General features: G+C 46.6%; 1 protein-coding gene across 1 annotated transcript in view; it reads right to left on the reverse strand.

Annotated features, from left to right (window-relative positions):
• LOC135056938 (uncharacterized) overlaps nucleotides 1-24,191 on the reverse strand; it is a 140,576-nt gene that overhangs the window by 17,118 nt on the left and 99,267 nt on the right. The window contains exon 10 of the mRNA XM_063962719.1: nucleotides 4,450-4,530. Within this exon, the coding sequence (XP_063818789.1) occupies nucleotides 4,450-4,530 (81 nt within the window). The remainder of the gene's footprint in view (nucleotides 1-4,449; nucleotides 4,531-24,191) is intronic.

Consider the following 24,191-nt stretch of genomic DNA (forward strand, 5'->3'; position numbering starts at 1 on the left):
AGTGACATGATGTGAGGTGGAGAGCAGGAGTATAATAGGGGCTGATGGCTCCTGATGCATGAGATACACCAGAGTGTGTAGGCAGGAGACTGGTCAGATCTCTGGGCTGGTAACACACAGTGACATGATGTGAGGGGGAGAGCAGGAGTATAATAGGGGCTGAGGTCCACTGATGTATGAGATACACCAGAGAGTGTGGGGAGGAGACAAGTCAGATCTCTGTGCTGGTAACACACAGTGACATGATGTGAGGGGGAGAGCAGGACTATAATAGGGACTGATGGCTACTGATGTATGAGATACACCAGAGTGTGTAGGCAGGAGACTGGTCAGATCTCTGGGCTGGTAACACACGGTGACATGATGTGAGGGGGAGAGCAAGAGTATAATAGGGGCTGATGGCTCCTGATGTATAACATACACCATAGAGTGTGGGAAGAAGACTGGTCAGATCTTTGGGCTGGTAACACACAGTGACATGATGTGAGGGAGAGAGCAGGAGTATAATAGGGGCTGATGACTCCTGATGTATGAGATACACCAGAGAGTGTGGGGAGGAGACTGGTCAGATCTCTGGGCTGGTAACACACAGTGATATGACGTGAGGGGGAGCAGGAGTATAATAGGGGCTGATGGCTCCTGATGTACGAGATACACCAGAGTGTATAGGTAGGAGACTGGTCAGATCTCTGGACTGGTAACACAAAATTACATGATGTGAGGGGGAGAGCAGGAGTATAATAGGGGCTGATGTCCCCTGATGTATATGATACACCAGAGAGTGTCGTGAGGAGACTGGTCAGATCTCTGGGATGGTAACATACAGTGACATGATGTGAGGGGAGAACAGGAGTATAATAGGGGATGATGGCTCCTGATGTATGAGATACACCAGAGAGTGTGGAGAGGAGACTGGTCAGATCTCTTGGCTGGTAACATACAGTGACATGACGTGAGGGGGAGAGCAGGAGTATAATAGGGGCTGATGGCTCCTGATGTATGAGATACACCAGAGAGTGTGGGGAGGAGACTGGTCAGATCTCTGGGCTGGTAACACACAGTGGCATGATGTGAGGGGGAGAGCAGGAGTACAATAGGGGCTGATGGCTACTGATGTATGAGATACACCAGAGTGTATGGGTAGGAGACTGGTCAGATCTCTGGACTGGTAACACAAAATTACATGATGTAAGGGGGAGAGCAGGAGTATAATAGGGGCTGATGTCCCCTGATGTATATGATACACCAGAGAGTGTCGTGAGGAGACTGGTCAGATCTCTGGGCTGGTAACACACAGTGACATGATGTGAGGGGTGGAGAGCAGGAGTATAATAGGGGCTGATGGCTCTGATGTATGAGATACACCAGAGAGTGTGGGGAGGAGACTGGTCAGATCTCTGGACTGGTAACACAAAATTACATGATGTGAGGGGGAGAGCACGAGTATAATAGGGGCTGATGTCCCCTGATGTATATGATACACCAGAGAGTGTGGGGAGGAGACTGGTCAGATCTCTGGGCTGGTAACCACACAGTGACATGATGTAAGGGGGAGAGCAGGAGTATAATAGGGACTGATGGCTCCTGATGTATGAGATACACCAGAGTGTGTGGGGAGGAGACTGGTCAAATCTCATGACTGGTAACACAAAATTACATGATGTGAGGGGGAGAGCAGGAGTATAATAGGGGCTGATGTCCCCTGATGTATATGATACACCAGAGAGTGTCGTGAGGAGACTGGTCAGATCTCTGGGCTGGTAACACACAGTGACATGATGTGAGGGTGAGAGCAGGAGTATAATAGGGGCTGATGGCTCCTGATGTATGAGATACACCAGAGAGTGTCGTGAGGAGACTGGTCAGATCTCTGGGCTGGTAACACAAAATTACATGATGTGAGGGGGAGAGCAGGAGTATAATAGGGGCTGATGGCTCCTGATGTATGAGATTTCCCAAAGGGTGTGGGGAGGAGACTGGTCAGATCTCTGGGCTGATAACACACAGTGATATGACGTAAGGGGGAGCAGGAGTATAATAGGGGCTAATGGCTACTGATGTATGAGATACACCAGAGTGTGTGGGGAGGAGACTGGTCAGATCTCTGGGCTGGTAACACACAGTGACATGATGTGAGGGGGAGAGCAGGAGTATAATAGGGGCTGATGGCTCCTGATGCATGAGATACACCAAAGTGTGGGGAGGAGACAAGTCAGATCTCTGTGCTGGTAACACACAGTGACATGATGTGAGGGGGAGAGCAGGACTATAATAGGGACTGATGGCTACTGATGTATGAGATACACCAGAGTGTGTAGGCAGGAGACTGGTCAGATCTCTGGGCTGGTAACACACAGTGACATGATGTGAGGGGGAGAGCAGGAGTATAATAGGGGCTGATGGCTCCTGATGTATAACATACACCATAGAGTGTGGGAAGAAGACTGGTCAGATCTTTGGGCTGGTAACACACAGTGACATGATGTGAGGGAGAGAGCAGGAGTATAATAGGGGCTGATGACTCCTGATGTATGAGATACACCAGAGAGTGTGGGGAGGAGACTGGTCAGATCTCTGGGCTGGTAACACACAGTGATATGACGTGAGGGGGAGCAGGAGTATAATAGGGGCTGATGGCTCCTGATGTATGAGATACACCAGAGTGTATAGGTAGGAGACTGGTCAGATCTCTGGACTGGTAACACAAAATTACATGATGTGAGGGGGAGAGCAGGAGTATAATAGGGGCTGATGTCCCCTGATGTATATGATACACCAGAGAGTGTCGTGAGGAGACTGGTCAGATCTCTGGGCTGGTAACATACTGTGACATGATGCGAATGGGAGAGCAGGAGTATAATAGGGGCTGATGGCTCTGGACTCCTCCAATGGTCAGATACATATCTCTCATTAGTTTGTACTGACAGAAAAGGGTGTAGAATGAGATATTGCTGTAGTGACTAAGGAAGGAGAATATGGGACTCTACTCTGTAATAAAATAGTGGAATCCCCTCCCACGCACAATAAGACTCGCCTCTAGTCTCCAAAACTTTAAGCAATTCCTGAAGGTGAGTGTATCGAATTCTGGAAATGCCCACATAGCTTCATATACTTTACTTTCCAATTACATCCCCACTGTAGAGTCCACACATAACCTCACATGTTTTTACTTTCTTCACTTTCCCATCCTCCCGACACCAGGCCAACATTGCTGTGTAACCATATCATACAGCCCACCAAGGACTTTTGCAATCTGGTGGACCTTTTTGCAATAGTCAACACCTATCCTTGTCTATCAATGCCTACTTCCCTATAGATTGTAAGCTTGAAAGCAGGGCCGTCCTACCTCTATGAATTTCTGTTATTACCTATTCTTGTTATCTCACTGTTTTCACTCGTTTGGTTTTATTTTATCACTGTTTCCAATTGTAAAGAGCAACAGAATTTGATGCGCTATATAAGGAACTGTAAATAAATAAAATAAAGTGTTTATTGCTCACCTGTGCTGATATCTGTAGGGATTTCCTCCTCCTTACACTGCAGATCACCCTTCACATACGTCTCTTCTTCTCCCTCTATATCTTCTGCCTTTATATCAGTCACATACGTCTCTTCTTCTCCCTCTGTATCTTCTGCCTTCATATCAGTCACACACGTCTCTTCTTCTCCCTCTATATCTTCTGCCTTCATATCAGTCACATACGTCTCTTCTCCCTCTATATCTTCTGCCTTCATATCAGTCACATACGTCTCTTCTTCTCCCTCTATATCTTCTGCCTTCATATCAGTCACATACGTCTCTTCTTCTCCCTCTATATCTTCTGCCTTTATATCAGTCACATACGTCTCTTCTTCTCCCTCTATATCTTCTGCCTTCATATCAGTCACATACGTCTCTTCTTCTCCCTCTATATCTTCTGCCTTCATATCAGTCACATACGTCTCTTCTTCTCCCTCTATATCTTCTGCCTTCATATCAGTCACATACGTCTCTTCTTCTCCCTCTATATCTTCTGCCTTCATATCAGTCACATACGTCTCTTCTTCTCCCTCTATATCTTCTGCCTTTATATCAGTCACATACGTCTCTTCTTCTCCCTCTATATCTTCTGCCTTCATATCAGTCACATACGTCTCTTCTTCTCCCTCTATATCTTCTGCCTTCATATCAGTCACATACGTCTCTTCTTCTCCCTCTATATCTTCTGCCTTCATATCAGTCACATATGTCTCTTCTTCTACCTCTATATCTTCTGCCTTCATATCAGTCACATACGTCTCTTCTTCTCCCTCTATATCTTCTGCCTTCATATCAGTCACATACGTCTCTTCTTCTCCCTCTATATCTTCTGCCTTCATATCAGTCACATACGTCTCTTCTTCTCCCTCTGTATCTTCTGCCTTCATATTAGTCACATACGTCTCTTCTTCTCCCTCTGTATCTTCTGCCTTCATATCAGTCACATACGTCTCCTCTTCTCCCTCTATATCTTCTGCCTTCATATCAGTCACATTACTCCTATCTTCACCCTAAATACCAACAATAATGAACACTTTATAATAAGGCTTATTTCATTATTTGATAGTAAATAGTATAATAGTGTATAAGACACACACAGCTCCTCTACAGATCACATAGCGTCAGTCACTTTGGTATATTGTCTAGACCCTAAATCCCACCTACCTGATCCTCCTGTGGGGTCCTGTGATTCTCCTCTGTACAGTCCTGGGAATACAGAGGACGGGGACATCTCTCTGGGGTATCTCTGTTACTGGGTCCATCTGTAGGAGACACAAAGTGACTGAGTACATTGTATATATGTGATTATCAGATGATGTGTGTATATAGGGCCCCCCATACCTGCTCTCCCTTGTACAATACATGACAGTCTCCTCTTACCCAGTGATGTGAGGGGCCGGTGATTCTCCATCATCATGTCCTTGTACAGACCCCTGTGTTCCTCTATATACTCCCGCTCCTGCATGGAGACATAGACAGTGACATCCTGACACCTTATAGGAATCTGACACACACAGTGATACAGTCATCACCCAGACACATCCCCTGGTGTTACTGTATAATGTCCCATTCCCAGCAGTCACCTCTCCAGTCATCACCCAGACACATCCCCTGGTGTTACTGTATAATGTCCCATTCCCAGCAGCCACCTCTCCAGTCATCACCCAGACACAACCCCTGCTGTTACTGTATAATGCCCCATTCCCAGCAGCAACCTCTCCAGTCATCACCCAGACACGTCCCCTGGTGTTACTGTATAATGCCCCATTCCCAGCAGTCACCTCTCCAGTCATCACCCAGACACGTCCCCTGGTGTTACTGTATAATGCCCCATTCCCAGCAGTCACCTCTCCAGTCATCACCCAGACACATCCCCTGGTGTTACTGTATAATGCCCCATTCCCAGCAGTCACCTCTCCAGTCATCACCCAGACACATCCGCCGGTGTTACTGTATAATGTCCCATTCCCAGCAGTCACCTCTCCAGTCATCACCCAGACACGTCCCCTGGTGTTACTGTATAATGTCTCATTCCCAGCAGTCACCTCTCCAGTCATCACCCAGACACATCCCCTGGTCTTACTGTATAATGTCCCATTCCCAGCAGTCACCTCTCCAGTCATCACCCAGACACGTTCCCCGGTGTTACTGTATAATGTCCCATTCCCAGCAGTCACCTCTCCAGTCAGCAGCTGAATGATCTTGTTGGTGAGTTCTAGGATCTTCTGGTTATTGTGTCTCTCATGTATCAGTGAGTGAGGTGGAGGCACCGTGATGGGGCTCTGGGTTCTGCTCAGTCTTCCTGACACACGGGGACAGCTGCTGGGTGTCTCGAACTTACCGGATGTCTTCCTCACTACCGTGTAACCCTGGGTATAGGGGGACACATCAAATATCATTGTATAAACTTCCATATCTCCTCACCTCCCCAGTCACGTCCCTGTATTATTACTATAGATACAAGTGATGTCACTGTGACGCTCGCAGATCCCCTCACCTTCCCATCATGCCTCTGTATTATTACTATAGATATGTGATGTCACTGTAACACGCCCAGATCCCCACACCTACTCTGTCATGCCCCTGTATTATTATTATTATTATAGATATGTGACATCACTGTGACGCTCCAAGATCCCCTCACCTCCCCAGTCATGTCCCTTTATTATTACTATAGATATAACTGATGTCACTGTGACACTCGCAGATCCTCTCACCTCCCTAGTCATGTCACTGTATTACTAAAGATAAAAGTGTACTATAGATATAAGTGGTGTCACTGTGACACTCCCAGAACCCCTCACCTCCCCAATCATGTCACTGTATTACTATAGATATGTGATGTCACTGTGACGCTCCCAGATGCCCTCACCTCCCCAGTCATGTCTCTGTATTATTACTATAGATATAAGTAATGTCACTGTGATACTCCCAGACCACCTCACCTAACCAGATAACATCACCTCCCCAGTCATGTCCCTGTATTATTACTATAGATAAAAGTGATGTCACTGTGACACTCTCAGACCCCATCACCTCCCCAGTCATGTCCCTGTATTATTACTATAGATATAAGTGATGTCACTGTGACGCTCCCAGAGCCCCTCACCTCCCTAGTCATGTCCCTGTATTATTACTATAGATAAAAGTGATGTCACAGTGACGTTCACTGATCCCCTCACCTCCCCAGTCATGTCCCTGTATTATTTACTAGAGATATAAGTGATGTCACTATGACACTCCCAAATCCCCTCACCTTCCCAGTCATGTCCCTGTATTATTACTATAGATATAAGTGATGTCACTGTGACACTCCCAGATCCCATCACCTCCCCAGTCTTGTCCCTGTATTATTACTATAGATATAAGTAACGTCACTGTGATACTCCCAGAAACCCTCACCTCCCCAATCATGTCCCTAGCTTTGTGACGTCACTGTGATGCTCACAGATCCCCTTACCTCCCCAGTCATGTCCCTGTATTATTATTATAGATATGTGACATTACAGCGATACACCCAGACCCCTCAATTCCCCAGTCATGTCCCTGTATTACTATAGATATACAGTAAGTGATGTCACTGTGATGCTTCCAGATACCCTCAACTCCCCAATCATGTCCCTGTATTACTATAGATATAATAAGATTTTACTTACCGGTAAATCTATTTCTCGTAGTCCGTAGAGGATGCTGGGACTCCGTAAGGACCATGGGGAATAGACGGGCTCCGCAGGAGATAGGGCCCTTTAAGAAAGCTTTGGATTCTGGGTGTGCACTGGCTCCTCCCACTATGCCCCTCCTCCAGACCTCAGTTAGGGAAACTGTGCCCAGAGGAGATGGACAGTACGAGGAAGGATTTTTGTAAATCTAAGGGCGAGGTTCATACCAGCCACACCAATCACACTGTATAACTTAAGATAAACTTACCCAGTTAACAGTATGAACAAAAACATAGCCACGGTATCACCGAAAACTATAACATAACTCTTATGTAAGCAATAACTATATACAAGTCATGCAGAAGAAGTCCGCACTTGGGACGGGCGCCCAGCATCCTCTACGGACTACGAGAAATAGATTTACCAGTAAGTAAAATCTTATTTTCTCTAATGTCCTTAAGGATGCTGGAACTCCGTAAGGACCTTGGGGATTATACCAAAGCTCCCAAACGAGCGGGAGAGTGCGGATGACTCTGCAGCACCGATTGAGCAAACAGGAGGTCCTCCTCAGCCAGGGTATCAAACTTATAGAACTTTGCAAAGGTGTTTGTCCCCGACCAAGTAGCTGCTCGGCACAACTGTAATGCCGAGACCCCTCGGGCAGCCGCCCAAGAAGAGCCCACTTTCCTAGTGGAGTGGGCCTTAACCGATTTCGGTAACGGCAATCCTGCCGTAGAATGCGCCTGCTGAATCGTGTTACAGATCCAGCGAGCAATAGTCTGCTTTGAAGCAGGGGCGCCAACCTTGTTGGCCGCATACAGAACAAACAAAGCTTCAGTCTTCCTGATCCGAGCCGTTCTGGTCACATAAATCTTCAAAGCCCTGACTACATCCAGGGACTCGGAATCCTCCAAGTCCCTTGTAGCCACAGGCACGACAATAGGTTGGTTCACATGAAAAGATGAGACCACTTTTGGCAGAAAGTGAGGACGAGTCCTCAACTCTGCCCTATCCACGTGAAAAACCAAGTATGGGCTTTTATGCGATAAAGCCGCCAATTCTGAAACACGTCTTGCCGAAGCGAACGCCAACAACATGACCACTTTCCACGTGAGGTATTTCAACTCCATCGTTTTAAGTGGTTCAAACCAAAGTGACTTGAGGAAACGTAACACCACGTTAAGATCCCAAGGTGCCACCGGAGGCACAAAAGGAGGCTGAATATGCGGCACCCCCTTCACAAAAGTCTGTACCTTAGGAAGAGAGGCCAATTCTCTTTGAAAGAAAATGGATAAGGCCGAAATCTGCACCTTTATGGACCCTAATTTTAGGCCTAAGGTCACTCCTGTTGAAGGAATTGTAGTAGACGGCCCAAATGGAACTCCTCCGTAGGAGCAGCTCTGGCCTCACACCAAGAAACATATTTCCGCCATATACGGTGATAATGTTTCAATGTCACGTCTTTCCTAGCCTTCATCAGGGTAGGAATGACTTCCTCCGGAATTCCTTTTTCCGCTAGGATCCGGCGTTCAACCGTCATGCCGTCAAACGCAGCCGCGGTAAGTCTTGGAACAGACAGGGCCCCTGCTGCAGCAGGTCCTGCCTTAGAGGAAGAGGATCTTCTGTGAGCAACTCTTGCAGTTTCGGATACCAAGTCCTCTGTGGTCAATCTGGAACAATGAGGATTGTTCTGACCCTGCTTATTCTTACAATTCTCAACACCTTGGGTATGAGAGGAAGAGGAGGAAACACATAGACCTATCTGAACACCCAAGGTATCACCAGAGCATCTACCGCTACCGCCAGAGGGTCCCTTGACCTGGCGCAATACCGCTTTAGCTTTTTGATGAGATGGGACGCCATCATGTCTATTTTAGGCAGGCCCCACCGATCCGCGATCTGTGCAAAGACTTCTTGATGAAGTCCCCACTCCCCCGGATGCAGGACGTGCCTGCTGAGGAAGTCCGCCTCCCAGTTGTCCAACCCCGGGATGAACACCTCTGACAGCGCGTTTACATGGCCTTCCGCCCAGCGTAGAATCCTGGTCGCTTCTGCCATGGCCACTCTGCTCCTTGTTCAGCCTTGGCGGTTTATATGAGCCACTGCCGTGACATTGTCTGACTGAATCAGAACCGTTCTCCGCTTGACGCAGGGCGTTGTATATGGCCCTCAACTCCAGGACGTTGATGTGGAGACGGAGACAAGTCTCCAGGCTTGATCAGAGACCATGGAAATTTCTTCCCAGTGCCACTGCTCCCCAGCCTCAGAGGCTTGGGTCCGTGGTCACGAGGACCCAGTCCTGAATGCCAAACCTGCGACCCTCTAGAAGGTAAGCACTGTTCAGCCACCACAGGAGAGATACCCTGGTCCTGGGAGACAGGGTGATCCTTTGATGCATTTGTAAATGGGACCCGGACCACTTGTCCAAGAGATCCCATTGAAAAGTCCTCACGTGGAATCTGCCGAAAGGGATGGCCTCGTATGAAGCCACCATCTTCCCCAGGACCCGCGTGCACTGATGCACTGAAACCTTCTTTGGTTTCAATAGGTTCCTGACCATGGTCATGAGTTCCTGAACCTTTTCGATCGGAAGAAAAACTTTTTTCTGGTCTGTGTCTAGGATCAGGCCCAGAAAGGTCAGACGCGTTGTAGGAACTAGCTGGGACTTCGGTATATTGAGAATCCAGTCGTGTAGCTGCAACGTCTTCATGGACAGAGACACGCTGTCCAGCAACTTCTCCCGAGATCTCGCCTTTATGAGGAGATCGTCCAAGTATGGGATAATTGTGACCCCCTGCCTGCGCAGGAGCACCATCATTTCCGCCATTAACTTGGTGAAAACCCTCGGGGCCGTGGAAAGCCCAAACGGCAACGTCTGAAATTGGTAGTGACAGTCCCGCACTGCAAATCTCAGGAACGCCTGATGGGGGGGGAATATTGGAACATGAAGGTATGCATCCTTTATATCCAGGAACACCATCCAATCCCCACCCCTCCAGGCTGGCGATGACCGCCCGGAGTGATTCCATTTTGAACTTGAACCTTTTCAAGTACAATTTCAGAGATTTCAGGTTTAAAATGGGCCTGACCGAACCGTCCGGTTTCGGGACCACAACCAGGGTTGAATAATATCCCTCTCCCTGCTGGAGATGAGGAACTGTAACAATCACCTGTTGAACATACAATTTTTGTATTGCTGTCAACACTGACTCCCTCTCTGACGGGGAAGTTGGCAGAGCCGATTTGAAAAACCGGCGAGGAGGCAAGTCTTCAAATTCTAGCCTGTATCCCTGAGCAACAATCTCTACTGCCCAGGGATCCACCTGCGATTGAACCCAGACGTGGCTGAAAAACCGAAGACGAGCCCCCACCAGATCTGCCTCCCCCCGGGAAGCCCCAGCGTCATGCGGTGGATTTTGCAGACGCAGGGGAGGACTTCTGCTCTTGGTAACTTCTTGTTTTTATTGGAATGAAAGGACTGCATTTGATAATGAGGTGCCTTCTTAGTATGCTGCGGGGGGACATAAGGTAAGAAATTCGACTTACCAGCCGTAGCCGTAGAGACAAGGTCCGAGAGGCCGTCTCCAAACAACTTCCCCTCCTTGTACGGCAAGGACTCCATGTGCCGCTTAGAATCGGCATCTCCCGTCCACTGCCAGGTCCACAGGAGTCGCCTAGCAGAAATAGACACAGCATTTATTCTGGAGCTTAATAAACAAATGTCTCTCTGTGCATCTCTCATATACAAGGCAGCATCTCTGATATGCTCTATGGTCATTTGAATGGCATCCCTATCTAAGGTGTCAATCTCCGCAGATAAGAAATCTGCCCATGCCACCACCGCACTACAAACCCAGGCCGACGCCATAGCCGGTCTAGCAATAGTATCGGAGTGAGTGTAAATGTGCTTCAAGGTAATTTCCGTGCCCTCCACTGCTGCTCCCCCAAGTGCTCCGTGCCCCCTGCAGCCTGGTCCCCTAGTGCTCCGTGTCTCCCTCCTCTGACACCCAGGTGCTCCGTGCCCCTTCCCGCTGCAGCCTGCTCCCTCTATGTGCCTAATTTGCTCTGTTCCACAGGTCTATAGAAGAGAGTTTGTTACCTGTCACAATAGCTAACTCAATTTGAAGTGCGCGCCAAGAAACGCTGCAGTGTGTGAGTCACATGGTCTGGTCACGTGGTCTGGTCACATGGCCTGTGACGTCACCTGCTTACATCTACGGAAGGGGAACTAGTCCCTTCCGTGCAAGACTGGACTCTCTACACTCGGAAGTTGTAGCACCGGATATTAAAGTTTTTCCTGTGGGTGAAACGCACTGACGGGAGGATGAGTAGGAATCGCTTGAACTCAGATACCGGAAGTAGGGTGGAACGCAGAGGCTGTAAGGTGATGGAACGCAGATACCGGAAGTAGGGTGGAACGCACAGGTTGTAAGGTGATGGACCGCAGATACTAGAAGTAGGTTGGAACGCACAGGCTGTAAGGCGATTAAACACATTTACCGGAAGCAGGGTGGAACGTACTGACTGTAAGGTGATGGAACGCAGATTCCGGAAGTAGTCTGGAACGCACAGGCTGTTAGGTGATGGAACGCAGATACCGGAAGTAGGGTGGATTTTGGTCACATTAATCCCTAGTAGTGGGCCAGTTTTATATCAGAGTGACTATAACCAACATTAATGTAACACCGGCGCTGGGGACGCTGCAGAATTAAATTAACATATTTAATCAACAGTAAATGACAAGTTGCCAGTGTATAGGTATAATACATGTAGTCCTGACATCTGATGTGATACAAATATTCCCACTTTAAAATGAAATATGTAACAGTTTTCCCGGAGCTGGAGATAGGCAGTGGCCGCAGGTAACTACTGTGTATAGTACGCCTATCATAGACTAAATACTGCGCTATGATCATAAATCCCACAGGGGGGACTATAAGATTACTAGCAAAAAAAACCCAAAACCTCTGTATATGGGTCACTGGTATGGTCCCTGCATTGTATATGGGTCACTGGTATGGTCCCTGCATTGTATTTGGGTCACTGGTATGGTCCCTGCATTGTATATGGGACACTGGTATGGTCCCTGCATTGTATATGGGTCACTGGTATGGTCCCTGCATTGTATTTGGGTCACTGGTATGGTCCCTGCATTGTATATGGGACACTGGTATGGTCCCTGCATTGTATATGGGACACTGGGATTGCCCCTGGTATTGTATATGGGGGGTCATTCTGAGTGGATCGCTCGCTGCCGATTTTCGCAGCGCAGCGGTCAGGTGAAAAAACTGCATGTCTGAGCATGCGTATGCCCCGCAATGCGCACGGGCAATGTACGGGTACAAAGCCCTTTGTGGTTGTTCTCAGGTTCTAGCGAAGTTTTCCTTCTACGGCCACAAGAAGATTGACAGGAATGGGGCGTTACTGGGTGTCAATTGACCAGTTTCAGGGAGTGTTTGCAAAAACGCAGGCATGTCTGAAAAAACGCAGGCGTGGCTGGGCGTTCGCTGGGACAGGAATAGGCTGAAGTGATCACAAGCGCTGAGTAGGTTCAGAGCTACTCTGAAACTGCACTAACTGTTTTTGCAGAGCTCGGCTGCACAAGTGTTCGCACTTCTGCTAAGCTAAAATACACTCCCCAGTGGGCGGCGGCATAGCGTTTGCACGGCTGCTAAAACTAGCTAGCGAGTGATCATCTCGGAATGACCCCCATGGGTCACTAGAATTGTAGCTGTATTGTATATGGGTTACTAAGATGGTTCCTGGTATTGTACATGGATCACTAGGATGGTCCCTGTATTGTATATGGGTCACTAGGATGGTCTCTGTATTGTATATGGGTCACTAGGATGGTCCCTGTATTGTATATGGGTCACTAGGATGGTCTCTGTATTGTATATGGGTCACTAGGATGGTCCCTGTATTGTATATGGGTCACTAGGATGGTCTCTGTATTGTATATGGGTCACTAGGATGGTCCCTGTATTGTATATGGGTCACTAGGATGGTCTCTGTATTGTATATGGGTCACTAGGATGGTCTCTGTATTGTATATGGGTCACTAGGATGGTCTCTGTATTGTATATGGGTCACTAGGATGGTCCCTGTATTGTATATGGGTCACTAGGATGGTCTCTGGATTGTATATGGGTCACTAGGATGGTCCCTGATATTGTAAATAGGCATACCCTCCAACATTTTACACACAAAAACCGGTACAAATTTTAAAAGGGGGCGTGGTCACAGGTAAATGGGGAGTTGTCACGCCCCTTTTCCTATACTTTCAATGGAAGTTTGGAGAGCCAAAAATCGGTACAGACCAAAAAAAAAAGGTACTGTACCTGCTAAAAAGGTACAGTCGGAGGGTATGTATAGGTCACTAGGATGGTCCCTGTATTGGATATGGATAACTAGGATGGTCCCTGGTATTGTATATGGGTCAATAGGATGGTCCCTGTATTGTATATGGGTCACTAGGATGGTCACTGTATTGAATATGGGTCACTAGAATGGTGCCTGTATTGTATATGAGTCCCTGTATTGTATATGGGATGGTCCCTGTATTGTAAATGGGTCCCTGATAAAATTATAAATTATATATTAAAAATTATAAATTATAAATGGGTCCCTGATAAAATATTGTATAAGGGTCAGTAGGATGGTCCATGTATTGTATATGGGTCCCTGTATTTTTTTATGGGTCACTAGGATGGTCCATGTATTGTATTTGGGTCATTAGGATGGTACATGTATTGTACATTGGTCACTAGGATGGTCTCTGTATTGTATATTGGTTACTCGGATGGTCCCTGTATTATACATGGGTCACTAGGATGGTCCCTGGATTGTATATTGGTTACTTGGATGGTCCCTGGATTATATATGGGTCACTAGGATGGTCCCTGTATTGTATATTGGTTACTTGGATGGCCCCTGTATTGTATATGGGTCATTAGGATGGTACCTGTATTGTACATGGGTCACAAGGATGGTTCCTGTTTTGTACATGGGTCACTAGGATGGTCTCTGTATTGTATATTGGTTACTCGGATGGTCCCTGTATTATACATGGGTCACTAGGATGGTCCCTGGATTGTATATTGGTTACTTGGATGGTCCCTGGATTATATATGGGTCACTAGGATGGTCCCTGTATTATATATTGGTTACTTGGATGGTCCCTGGATTGTATATGGGTCACTAGGATGGGACCTGTATTGTATATTGGTTACTAGGATGGTCCCTGGATTGTATATGGATCACTAGGATGGACCCTGGATTGTCTTTAGGGGTCACTATTATGGTCCCTGTATTGTATATTGGTTACTTGGATGGTCCCTGGATTGTATATGGATCACTAGGACGGACCCTGGATTGTCTTTGGGGGTCACTAGTATGGTCCCTGTATTGTATATTGGTTACTTGGATGGTACATGGATTGTATATGAAGCACTAGGATGGTCCCTGCATTGTATATTAGTTAAAATAATTTCTCTGACGTCCTAAGTGGATGCTGGGACTCCGTAAGGACAATGGGGAATAGCGGCTCCGCAGGAGACTGGGCACAAACTAAAGAAAGCTTTAGGACTAACTGGTGTGCACTGGCTCCTCCCACTATGACCCTCCTCCAGACCTCAGTTAGATTTTTGTACCCGGCTGAGCTGGATGCACACTAGGAGGCTCTCCTGAGCCTGCTAGAAAGAAAGTTAGAATTAGTTTTTTTATTTTCAGTGAGATCTGCTGGCAACAGACTCACTGCTACGAGGGACTAAGGGGAGAAGAAGCGAACCTACCTGTTTGCAGCTAGCTTGGGCTTCTTAGGCTACTGGACACCATTAGCTCTAGAGGGATCGAACACAGGGCCCGACCTCGATCGTCTGGTCCCGGAGCCGCGCCGCCGTCCCCCTTACAGAGCCAGAAGCAAGAAGTGGTCCAGAAAATCGGCGGCAGAAGACTTTCAGTCTTCAACAAGGTAGCGCACAGCACTGCAGCTGTGCGCCATTGCTCCTCATGCACACCTCACACTCCGGTCACTGATGGGTGCAGGGCGCTGGGGGGGGCGCCCTGAGCAGCAATAAGACACCTTGGCTGGCAAATATACACCATATACAGTCCAAAAGACTATATAGGTGTAAATTAACCCCTGCCAGATTTCCAGAAAAAGCGGGAGAAAGTCAGCCGAAAAAGGGGCGGGGCTATCTCCCTCAGCACACTGGCGCCATTTTTTCCTCACAGCTCCGCTGGAAGGATCGCTCCCCAGGCTCTCCCCTGCAGTCCTGCATACAAAAGGGTAAAAAAGAGAGGGGGGCACTAAATTTAGGCGCAGTATATATTATATAAGCAGCTATAAGGGAAAAACACTCATTTATAGTGGGATCCCTGTGTTATATAGCGCTCTGGTGTGTGCTGGCATACTCTCTCTCTGTCTCCCCAAAGGGCTTTGTGGGGTCCTGTCCTCTGTCAGAGCATTCCCTGTGTGTGTGCGCGGTGTGTCGGTACGGCTGTGTCGACATGTATGATGAGGAGGCTTATGTGGAGGCGGAGCAGATGCCTGTAAATGTGATGTCACCCCCTGCGGGGTCGACACCTGAGTGGTTGGACTTATGGAAGGAATTACGTGAAAGTGTCAACTCCTTACATAAAAGGTTTGACGATATGGGACAGCCGGCTTCTCAGCCTGTGCCTGCCCAGCCGTCTCAAAAGCCATCAGGGGCTCTAAAACGCCAGCTACCTCAGATGGCAGACACAGATGTCGACACGGATACTGACTCCAGTGTCGACGACGATTAGACAAATGTAACTTCCAATAGGGCCACACGTTACATGATTGAGGCAATGAAAAATGTGTTGCACATTACTGATATTACCCCGGGTACCACAAAAAAGGGTATTATGTTTGGGGAGAAAAAACTACCAGTAGTTTTTCCCTCATCTGAGGAATTAAACGAAGTGTGTGAAGAAGCGTGGGCTTCGCCTGATAAAAAATTGGTAATTTCTAAAAGGTTACTAATGACGTACCCTTTCCCGCCAGAGGACAGGTCACGTTGGGAAACACCCCCTAGGTTGGATAAAGCGCTCACGCTTGTCAAAAAAGGTGGCACTACCGTCTCCGGATACGGCCGCCCTAAAGGAGCCTGCTGATAGAAAGCAGGAGGCGATCCTGAAGTCTGTATATACACACTCAGGTATTATACTGAGACCAGCTATTGCTTCAGCATGGATGTGCAGTGCTGCAGCTGCGTGGTCAGATTCCCTGTCGGAAAATATTGACACCCTAGACAGGGACACTATATTGCTAACCATAGAGCATATAAAAGACGCAGTCTTATACATGAGAGATGCACAGAGGGATATTTGCCGGCTGGCATCTAAAATTAGTGCAATGTCCATTTCTGCCAGGAGGGGTTTATGGAACCGGCAGTGGACAGGTGATGCAGATTCAAAAAGGCACATGGAAGTTTTGCCTTATAAGGGTGAGGAGTTGTTCAGGGATGGTCTCTCTGACCTAGTTTCCACAGCGACAGCTGGGAAATCAGCATTTTTACCTTAGGTTCCCTCACAGCCAAAGAAAGCATCGTATTATCAGGTACAGTCCTTTTGGCCCCATAAGGGCAAGCGGGTTAAAGGCGCCTCCTTTCTGCCCAAAGGCAGAGGTAGGGGGAAAAAGCTGCAACATACAGCTAGTTCCCAAGAGCAAAAGTCCTCCCCCGCTTCCGCCAAGTCCGCCGCATGACGCTGGGGCTCCACAGGCGGAGTCAGGTACAGTGGGGGCCCGTCTCAAAAACTTCAGCGATAAGTGGGCTCGCTCACAGGTTGATCCCTGGATCTTTCAAGTAGTATCTCAGGGGTTCAAGCTGGAAATCGAGACGTCTCCCCCCCGCCGTTTCTTAAAATCTGCCTTGCCAACAACTCCCTCAGGCAGGGAGGCAGTGTTAGAGGCAATACACAAGCTGTATTCCCAGCAGGTGATTGTCAAGGTGCCCCTCCTTCAACAATGACGGGGTTACTATTCTACAATGTTTGTGGTACCGAAGCCGGACAGTTCGGTGAGACCCATTTTAAATTTGAAATCCTTGAACACATATATAAAAAGATGCAAGTTCAAGATGGAATCGCTCAGGGCGGTTATTGCAAGCCTGGAAGAGGGGGATTACATGGTATCACTGGACATCAAGGATGCTTACCTGCATGTCCCCATTTACCATCCTCACCAGGAGTACCTCCGATTTGTGGTACAGGATTGTCATTACCAATTCCAGACGTTGCCGTTCGGTCTGTCCACGGCACCGAGGGTATTTTCCAAGGTAATGGCCGAAATGATGATACTCCTCCGAAAAAAGGGAGTTTTAATTATCCCGTACTTGGACGATCTCCTGATAAGGGCGAGGTCCAGGGAGCAGTTGTTGATCGGGGTAGCACTATCTCAGGAAGTGCTACAACAGCACGGTTGGATTCTCAATATTCTAAAGTCACAGCTGGTACCTACGACACGTCTACTGTTCCTGGGGATGGTTCTGGACACAGACCAGAAAAAAGTGTTTCTCCCAGAGGAGAAAGCCAAGGAGCTGTCATCTCTAGTCAGAGGCCTCCTGAAACCAAGACAGGTGTCGGTGCATCACTGCACGCGAGTCCTGGGAAAGATGGTAGCTTCCTACGAAGCAATTCCATTCGGCAGGTTCCATGCAAGAACCTTTAAGTGGGACCTGTTGGACAAGTGGTCCGGATCGCATCTTCAGATGCATCGGTTGATAACCCTGTCTCCAAGGACCAGGGTGTCTCTGCTGTGGTGGCTGCAGAGTGCTCATCTTCTAGAGGGCCGCAGATTCGGCATACAGGACTGGAGCCTGGTGACCACGGATGCCAGCCTTCGAGGCTGGGGGGCAGTCACACAGGGAAGAAACTTCCAAGGGCTGTGGTCAAGTCAGGAGACTTCCCTACACATAAATATCCTGGAACTAAGGGCCATCTACAATGCCCTAAGTCAAGAACGACCCCTGCTTCAGGACCAGCCGGTACTGATTCAGTCAGACAACATCACACCGGTCGCCCATGTAAACCGACAGGGCGGCACGAGAAGCAGGATGGCGATGGCAGAAGCCACAAGGATTCTCCGTTGGGCGGAAAATCATGTGTTAGCACTGTCAGCAGTGTTCATTCCGGGAGTGGACAACTGGGAAGCAGACTTCCTCAGCAGGCACGACCTCCACCCGGGAGAGTGGGGACTTCATCCAGAAGTCTTCCAAATGATTGTAAATCGTTGGGAACGGCCACAGGTGGACATGATGGCATCCCGCCTCAACAAAAAGCTAAAAAGATATTGCGCCAGGTCAAGGGACCCTCAGGCGATAGCTGTGGACGCTCTAGTGACACCGTGGGTGTACCAGTCGGTTTATATGTTCCCTCCTCTTCCTTGCATACAAAAGGTACTGAGAATAATACGAAGGAGAGGAGTAAGAACTATACTCGTGGTTCCGGATTGGCCAAGAAGAGCTTGGTACCCAGAACTGCAAGAGATGATATCAGAGGACCCTTGGCCTCTGCCGCTCAGACAGGACCTGCTGCAGCAGGGGCCCTGTCTGTTCCAAGACTTACCGCGGCTGCGTTTGACGGCATGGCGGTTGAACACCGGATCCTAAAGGAAAAGGGCATTCCGGAGGAAGTCATTCCTACGCTGATTAAAGCTAGGAAGGATGTTACAGTAAAACATTATCACCACATATGGCGAAAATATGTGGCTTTGTGTGAGGCCAGGAAGGCCCCAACGGAGGAATTTCACCTGGGTCGATTCCTGCACTTCTTACAGTCAGGGGTGACCATGGGCCTAAAATTGGATTCCATTAAGGTCCATATTTCGGCTCTGTCGATTTTCTTCCAGAAAGAACTGGCTTCACTGCCTGAAGTTCAGACTTTTGTTAAGAGAGTGCTGCATATTCAGCCCCCTTTTGTGCCCCCTGTGGCACCTTGGGATCTCAACGTGTTGTTGAGTTTTCTGAAGTCACATTGGTTCGAGCCACTTAAGACCGTGGATTTGAAATATCTCACGTGGAAAGTGGTCATGCTGTTGGCCTTGGCTTCGGCCAGGCGTGTGTCAGAATTGGCGGCTTTGTCGTGTAAAAGCCCTTATCTGATTTTCCATATGGATAGGGCAGAATTGAGGACTCGCCCCCAGTTTCTCCCTAAGGTGGTATCTGCGTTTCACGTGAACCAACCTATTGTGGTGCCTGCGGCTACTAGGGACTTGGAGGGCTCCAAGTATCTGGACATAGTCAGGTCCTTGAAAATATATGTTTCCAGGACGGCTGGAGTCAGGAAAACTGACTCGCTATTTATCCTGTATGCACCCAACAAGCTGGGTGCTCCTGCTTCTAAGCAGACTATTGCTCGCTGGATATGTAACACAATTCAGCTTGCGCATTCTGCGGCTGGACTGCCGCATCCTAAATCTGTAAAAGCCCATTCCACGAGGAAGGTGGGCTCTTCTTGGGCGGCTGCCCGAGGGGTCTCAGCTTTGCAACTTTGCCGAGCAGCTACTTGGTCGGGGTCAAATACGTTTGCAAGATTCTACAAGTTTGACACCCTGGCTGAGGAGGACCTAGAGTTCGCTCATTCGGTGCTGCAGAGTCATCCGCACTCTCCCGCTTTTTTGCGAGCTTTGGTATAATCCCCATGGTCCTTACGGAGTCCCAGCATCCACTTAGGACGTCAGAGAAAATAAGATTTTACTCACCGGTAAATCTATTTCTCGTAGTCCATAGTGGATGCTGGGCACCCATCCCAAGTGCGGATTGTCTGCAATACTTGTATATAGTTATTGTTAAACTAACGGGTTATTGTTGAGAAGCCATCTGTTGAGAGGCTTCGTTGGTTTCATACTATTAACTGGGTATAGTATCACGAGTTGTACGGTGTGATTGGTGTGGCTGGTATGAATCTTACCCAGGATTCAAAATCCTTCCTAAATTGTGTCAGCTCTTCCGGGCACAGTATCCTAACTGAGGTCTGGAGGAGTGTCATAGTGGGAGGAGCCAGTGCACACCAGTTAGTCCTAAAGCTTTCTTTAGTTTGTGCCCAGTCTCCTCCGCTATTCCCCATGGTCCTTACGGAGTCCCAGCATCCACTACGGACTACGAGAAATAGATTTACCAGTGAGTAAAATCTTATTTATTACTGTATTGTGTATCCATCACTAGAGTCGTGCGCATTTTGTAGGCATCACTAGAATGGTCGCTGCTTTCTCAGATTGGGCTGGTAGGTATATTTGTTGCATACCTGCCTACTTCCAGAGGCCTGGGGAGGAGACTCTGCTGGGCACTCAGTGGGGCGGGATCAGGCTCTGATGCAGTCAAGCCCCACCCCCATTTCTGCAAAATTCCGTGATTCACGGTTCTCCCCTGGTAGGAGGGGGGTGGTGGTAAAATGCGCGATTCGCATTGAATGCAATGATCTCTCTGATTTCTCAAAGGCCTAAGTTTGGGAAGCTCACAAATGTATCTTGCAACAGGCAAGTAGGCTCTAATTTAAAAAAGCAAAGAACAGAGGTTATCAAACGCGGTCCTCAAGGCACCCCAACAGTCCAGGTTTTAGGTATATCCATGGCTCAGCACACATGGTTAAATCAAACTGACTGAGGTGCTAATTAAGTCTTGTTCACAAAAGAAGGGAAAGAATTGGTCTAAGGTGACCCACAAAAACAATCAATGGTTACATAAGATATAACTTTGAATCTAGTATTATTAAAAGGCCTATAACTGTGAAATATTAAAATGAACACCAAATGACAAGACAACAATGTGTCGTGCACCGTTCTTGTAATTGATTATTGGGTAGTATGACCTCTAATGACACGGTGTGTACTGTCAATTTGTTTATTACTGTCAATAAAGACTTAATTGATGTTTGTCTTGCAGTTATTCTCTTATTGTGTCCGTTTAATTCAAACCAAACTCTCACATGTAATCTAGGGTATAATAATTCTAGAAAAATTCCAAATGTGTATTGAGCATTCCAATTTCATTGATATTGTGGTGGTTTTCCAGCTGCTGGCTAGTGTTCCCCTTTCACACACAGCCACATAGTGTGTCAAGAAAAGTTCATAAATAGTGAAATAATTCCAAGAGTCTGCTGCTGGCAGTATATACTGCTCTAGTGTATTACAGCAGATAGGATGATCTCACAAACTCACCCTCAAGTGAGTATCCCTTACGCATCTAGCAAATTTATATTGATTTTGTTACTGGCAAACGCTCTCAATCCTCGTTGTCAGCGCTGTCAGCAGAATTTATTAAACTGTTATTGATATGTTAATGTTATGCAGTACATCACTGTTGTAGTAGCTGAAATATGACAAATGTGTGTACACCGTGTAGAGTCTGAGGGTTAGCAAATTAACTGAAATGTTAATGAGTTGCAGTATTCTGCCACCCTCCTCAAATTGTTTCAAAACTGCTCACAATGGCCCTCATTCCGAGTTGATCGGTCGCAAGGTGATTTTAGCAGAGTTGCTCACGCTAAGCCGCCGCCTACTGGGAGTGTATCTTAGCATCTTAAAATTGCGACCGATGTATTCGCAATATTGCGATTACAAACTACTTAGCAGTTTCTGAGTAACTTCAACCTTACTCGGCATCTGCGATCAGTTCAGTGCATGTCGTTCCTGGTTTGACGTCACAAACACACCCAGCGTTCGCCCAGGCACTCCCACCGTTTCGCCGGCCACTCCTGTGTTTTTTCCGGAAACGGTAGCATTTTCAACCACACGCCCCTAAAACGCAGTGTTTCCGCCCAGTAACACCCATTTCCTGTCAATCACACTACGATCGCCGGAGCGATGAAAAAGCCGTGAGTAAAAATACTATCTTCATAGTAAAACTACTTGGCGCAGTCGCAGTGCGAACATTGCGCATGCGCTCTAAGCGGATTTTCACTGCGATGCGATGAAAAATACCGAGCGAACAACTCGGAATGAGGGCCAATGTATCCTAAACGGCTGCATCTAGCTAAATGCTGGATGGTATCAGTAACGTTCTCCTATTCAGTGAAAGGGGACGGTTGCAGTAGATTATTATTTACTTTATTACTTTCAATACATCACAGGCAGCTGCATGTGGCTAAATGTTAAATATTATCAGTGACGTTCTCCTCTTCAATGAGAGGGAACAATTGCTTTATACACTGTAGAAGAAGTTTATTATTTGCTATATTACTATCAGTGCTTCACAAATGGCTGCATGCAGCTAATTACTGAATATTACCAGTGACGTTCTCCTATTCAGTGAAAGGGAGCAATTGCTTTATACACTAGTAGTAATTTATTATTTAATATGTTACTTTCAATGCATCACAAACACTTATATAGGCGTGTACAAAGATACATCAAGCACTTTATCTCTGTATAATATTATACTGCTGCTATTACGCTGTTTGATTGCCTGTGTAGCTAAGTAGTTAATTCTGCCTCGGATACATATAATCTGAGCCCTATACATATCACTCTACATCTGGAGTACATTCCAATCAGAGTCACATTTAGACAGTAATACACATAATTAGCATGCACAAGTTATTAACCACATTGGTACAGTGTGAACCACCGACGCGCGTTTCACAGATAGTTTTTTCAGGGCTAACCAGAATGTCTCCAGTAACCAAGATTTAACAATATCGCCACGCCAATCCCGGAACGGATTCCGGATCACGTGATTTTCTCATCCAATCACGGCAAGGCTCCCATTAATAAAAGTTTAGTTGGAATGTGTCCGATCATGTGGTCTGTCTGGGCCAATCCTGGAGCCTGAGAACCATTTGCTAGGGATAGATAAAATGTTACATTTCTGTCTCCTGGTATGGATTCCGTTTTCTGGTCACATGACCTAGCCGGACCAATAGGGAATATGTGATAGGTTCTCTTACACTCGACAGGCATAATATACAAATGCAACTAAGGATTTATATCCCTTAATTATAGAACATATATATATTTTATCAGTAAATATTAACATTTATTGTTGAAAATAACCACAGCATTATGTGAAAAACACATTAAAAAAATCAAAATCGTGTGTGTGAAAAAAACATAAAATAAACATAGTGAAACAATAATGTGTCCATGTAATAAATATAAATACAGTGAATGATTGTGACTGATATAGTATAAATATTGGAAATTGTTATGTGTAAATGTTTAAATGAGTTACTATAATCACATAACGTGTGACGTGAAAGAATTGTGCAATTACGATCATTGTTAAATTTCTATAACAGACCTGTAACTGGTTGTTATAATGTGCTAGTGCTTAAATATGACGTGAACCGTGACCGGTTAATGTGTTGTGGTGTTATCATAGGTTTGTGTAGAGTGATCCCTAATTGTTTGTATGTGATTGTTATCTATTCGACTAATTGTAATTCCTTATATATAAGTCTACTGATCACTAAACACGTGTTTCCATCTCCATATATATTATAATATTTACAGCTTATTTTGTGTTTCACCTTCTAGATACATGTAAGCCAATATTGAAAATTTATTTAAGAGGGGTTTTGCATATGTATATTTGCCAGGGTGATATTTCAAAATTCCAATAAGAGTCCCTTTTCTTTCATATTGTTAACAGTCTGTATGTCTTGTTTACCATATATAGTGGGATATAGAATAGCCAGGCCATTATTATATTCTATAATCTAGTAATGGTCCATTAATCATAATTCGACCATCCTCCCCATCAATCAGGTATGATGTATCTTTTTCTCTTTTACAGGTTCTCAGGATCCCGGCCACATGGTAAGTATTCATTATCAAAATGTCTCCACACATATCTCTCATATCTGATATTGCTTATAGTCAAGGACATTTGCACTTCAAAAATGGCTATATCAATTCTAATTTTTTGTCCCAGATTCATACATTACACTCAACCTTATAATGTACAATGTTATATGGACCATGGTGGTCATTCCGAGTTGATTGCTAGCTGCATTCGTTCGCTGTGCAGCGATGAGGCAAAAAAAAAAAA

Source organism: Pseudophryne corroboree, chromosome 3, assembly GCF_028390025.1.
Source record: "Pseudophryne corroboree isolate aPseCor3 chromosome 3, aPseCor3.hap2, whole genome shotgun sequence".
Lineage (NCBI taxonomy): Eukaryota > Metazoa > Chordata > Amphibia > Anura > Myobatrachidae > Pseudophryne > Pseudophryne corroboree.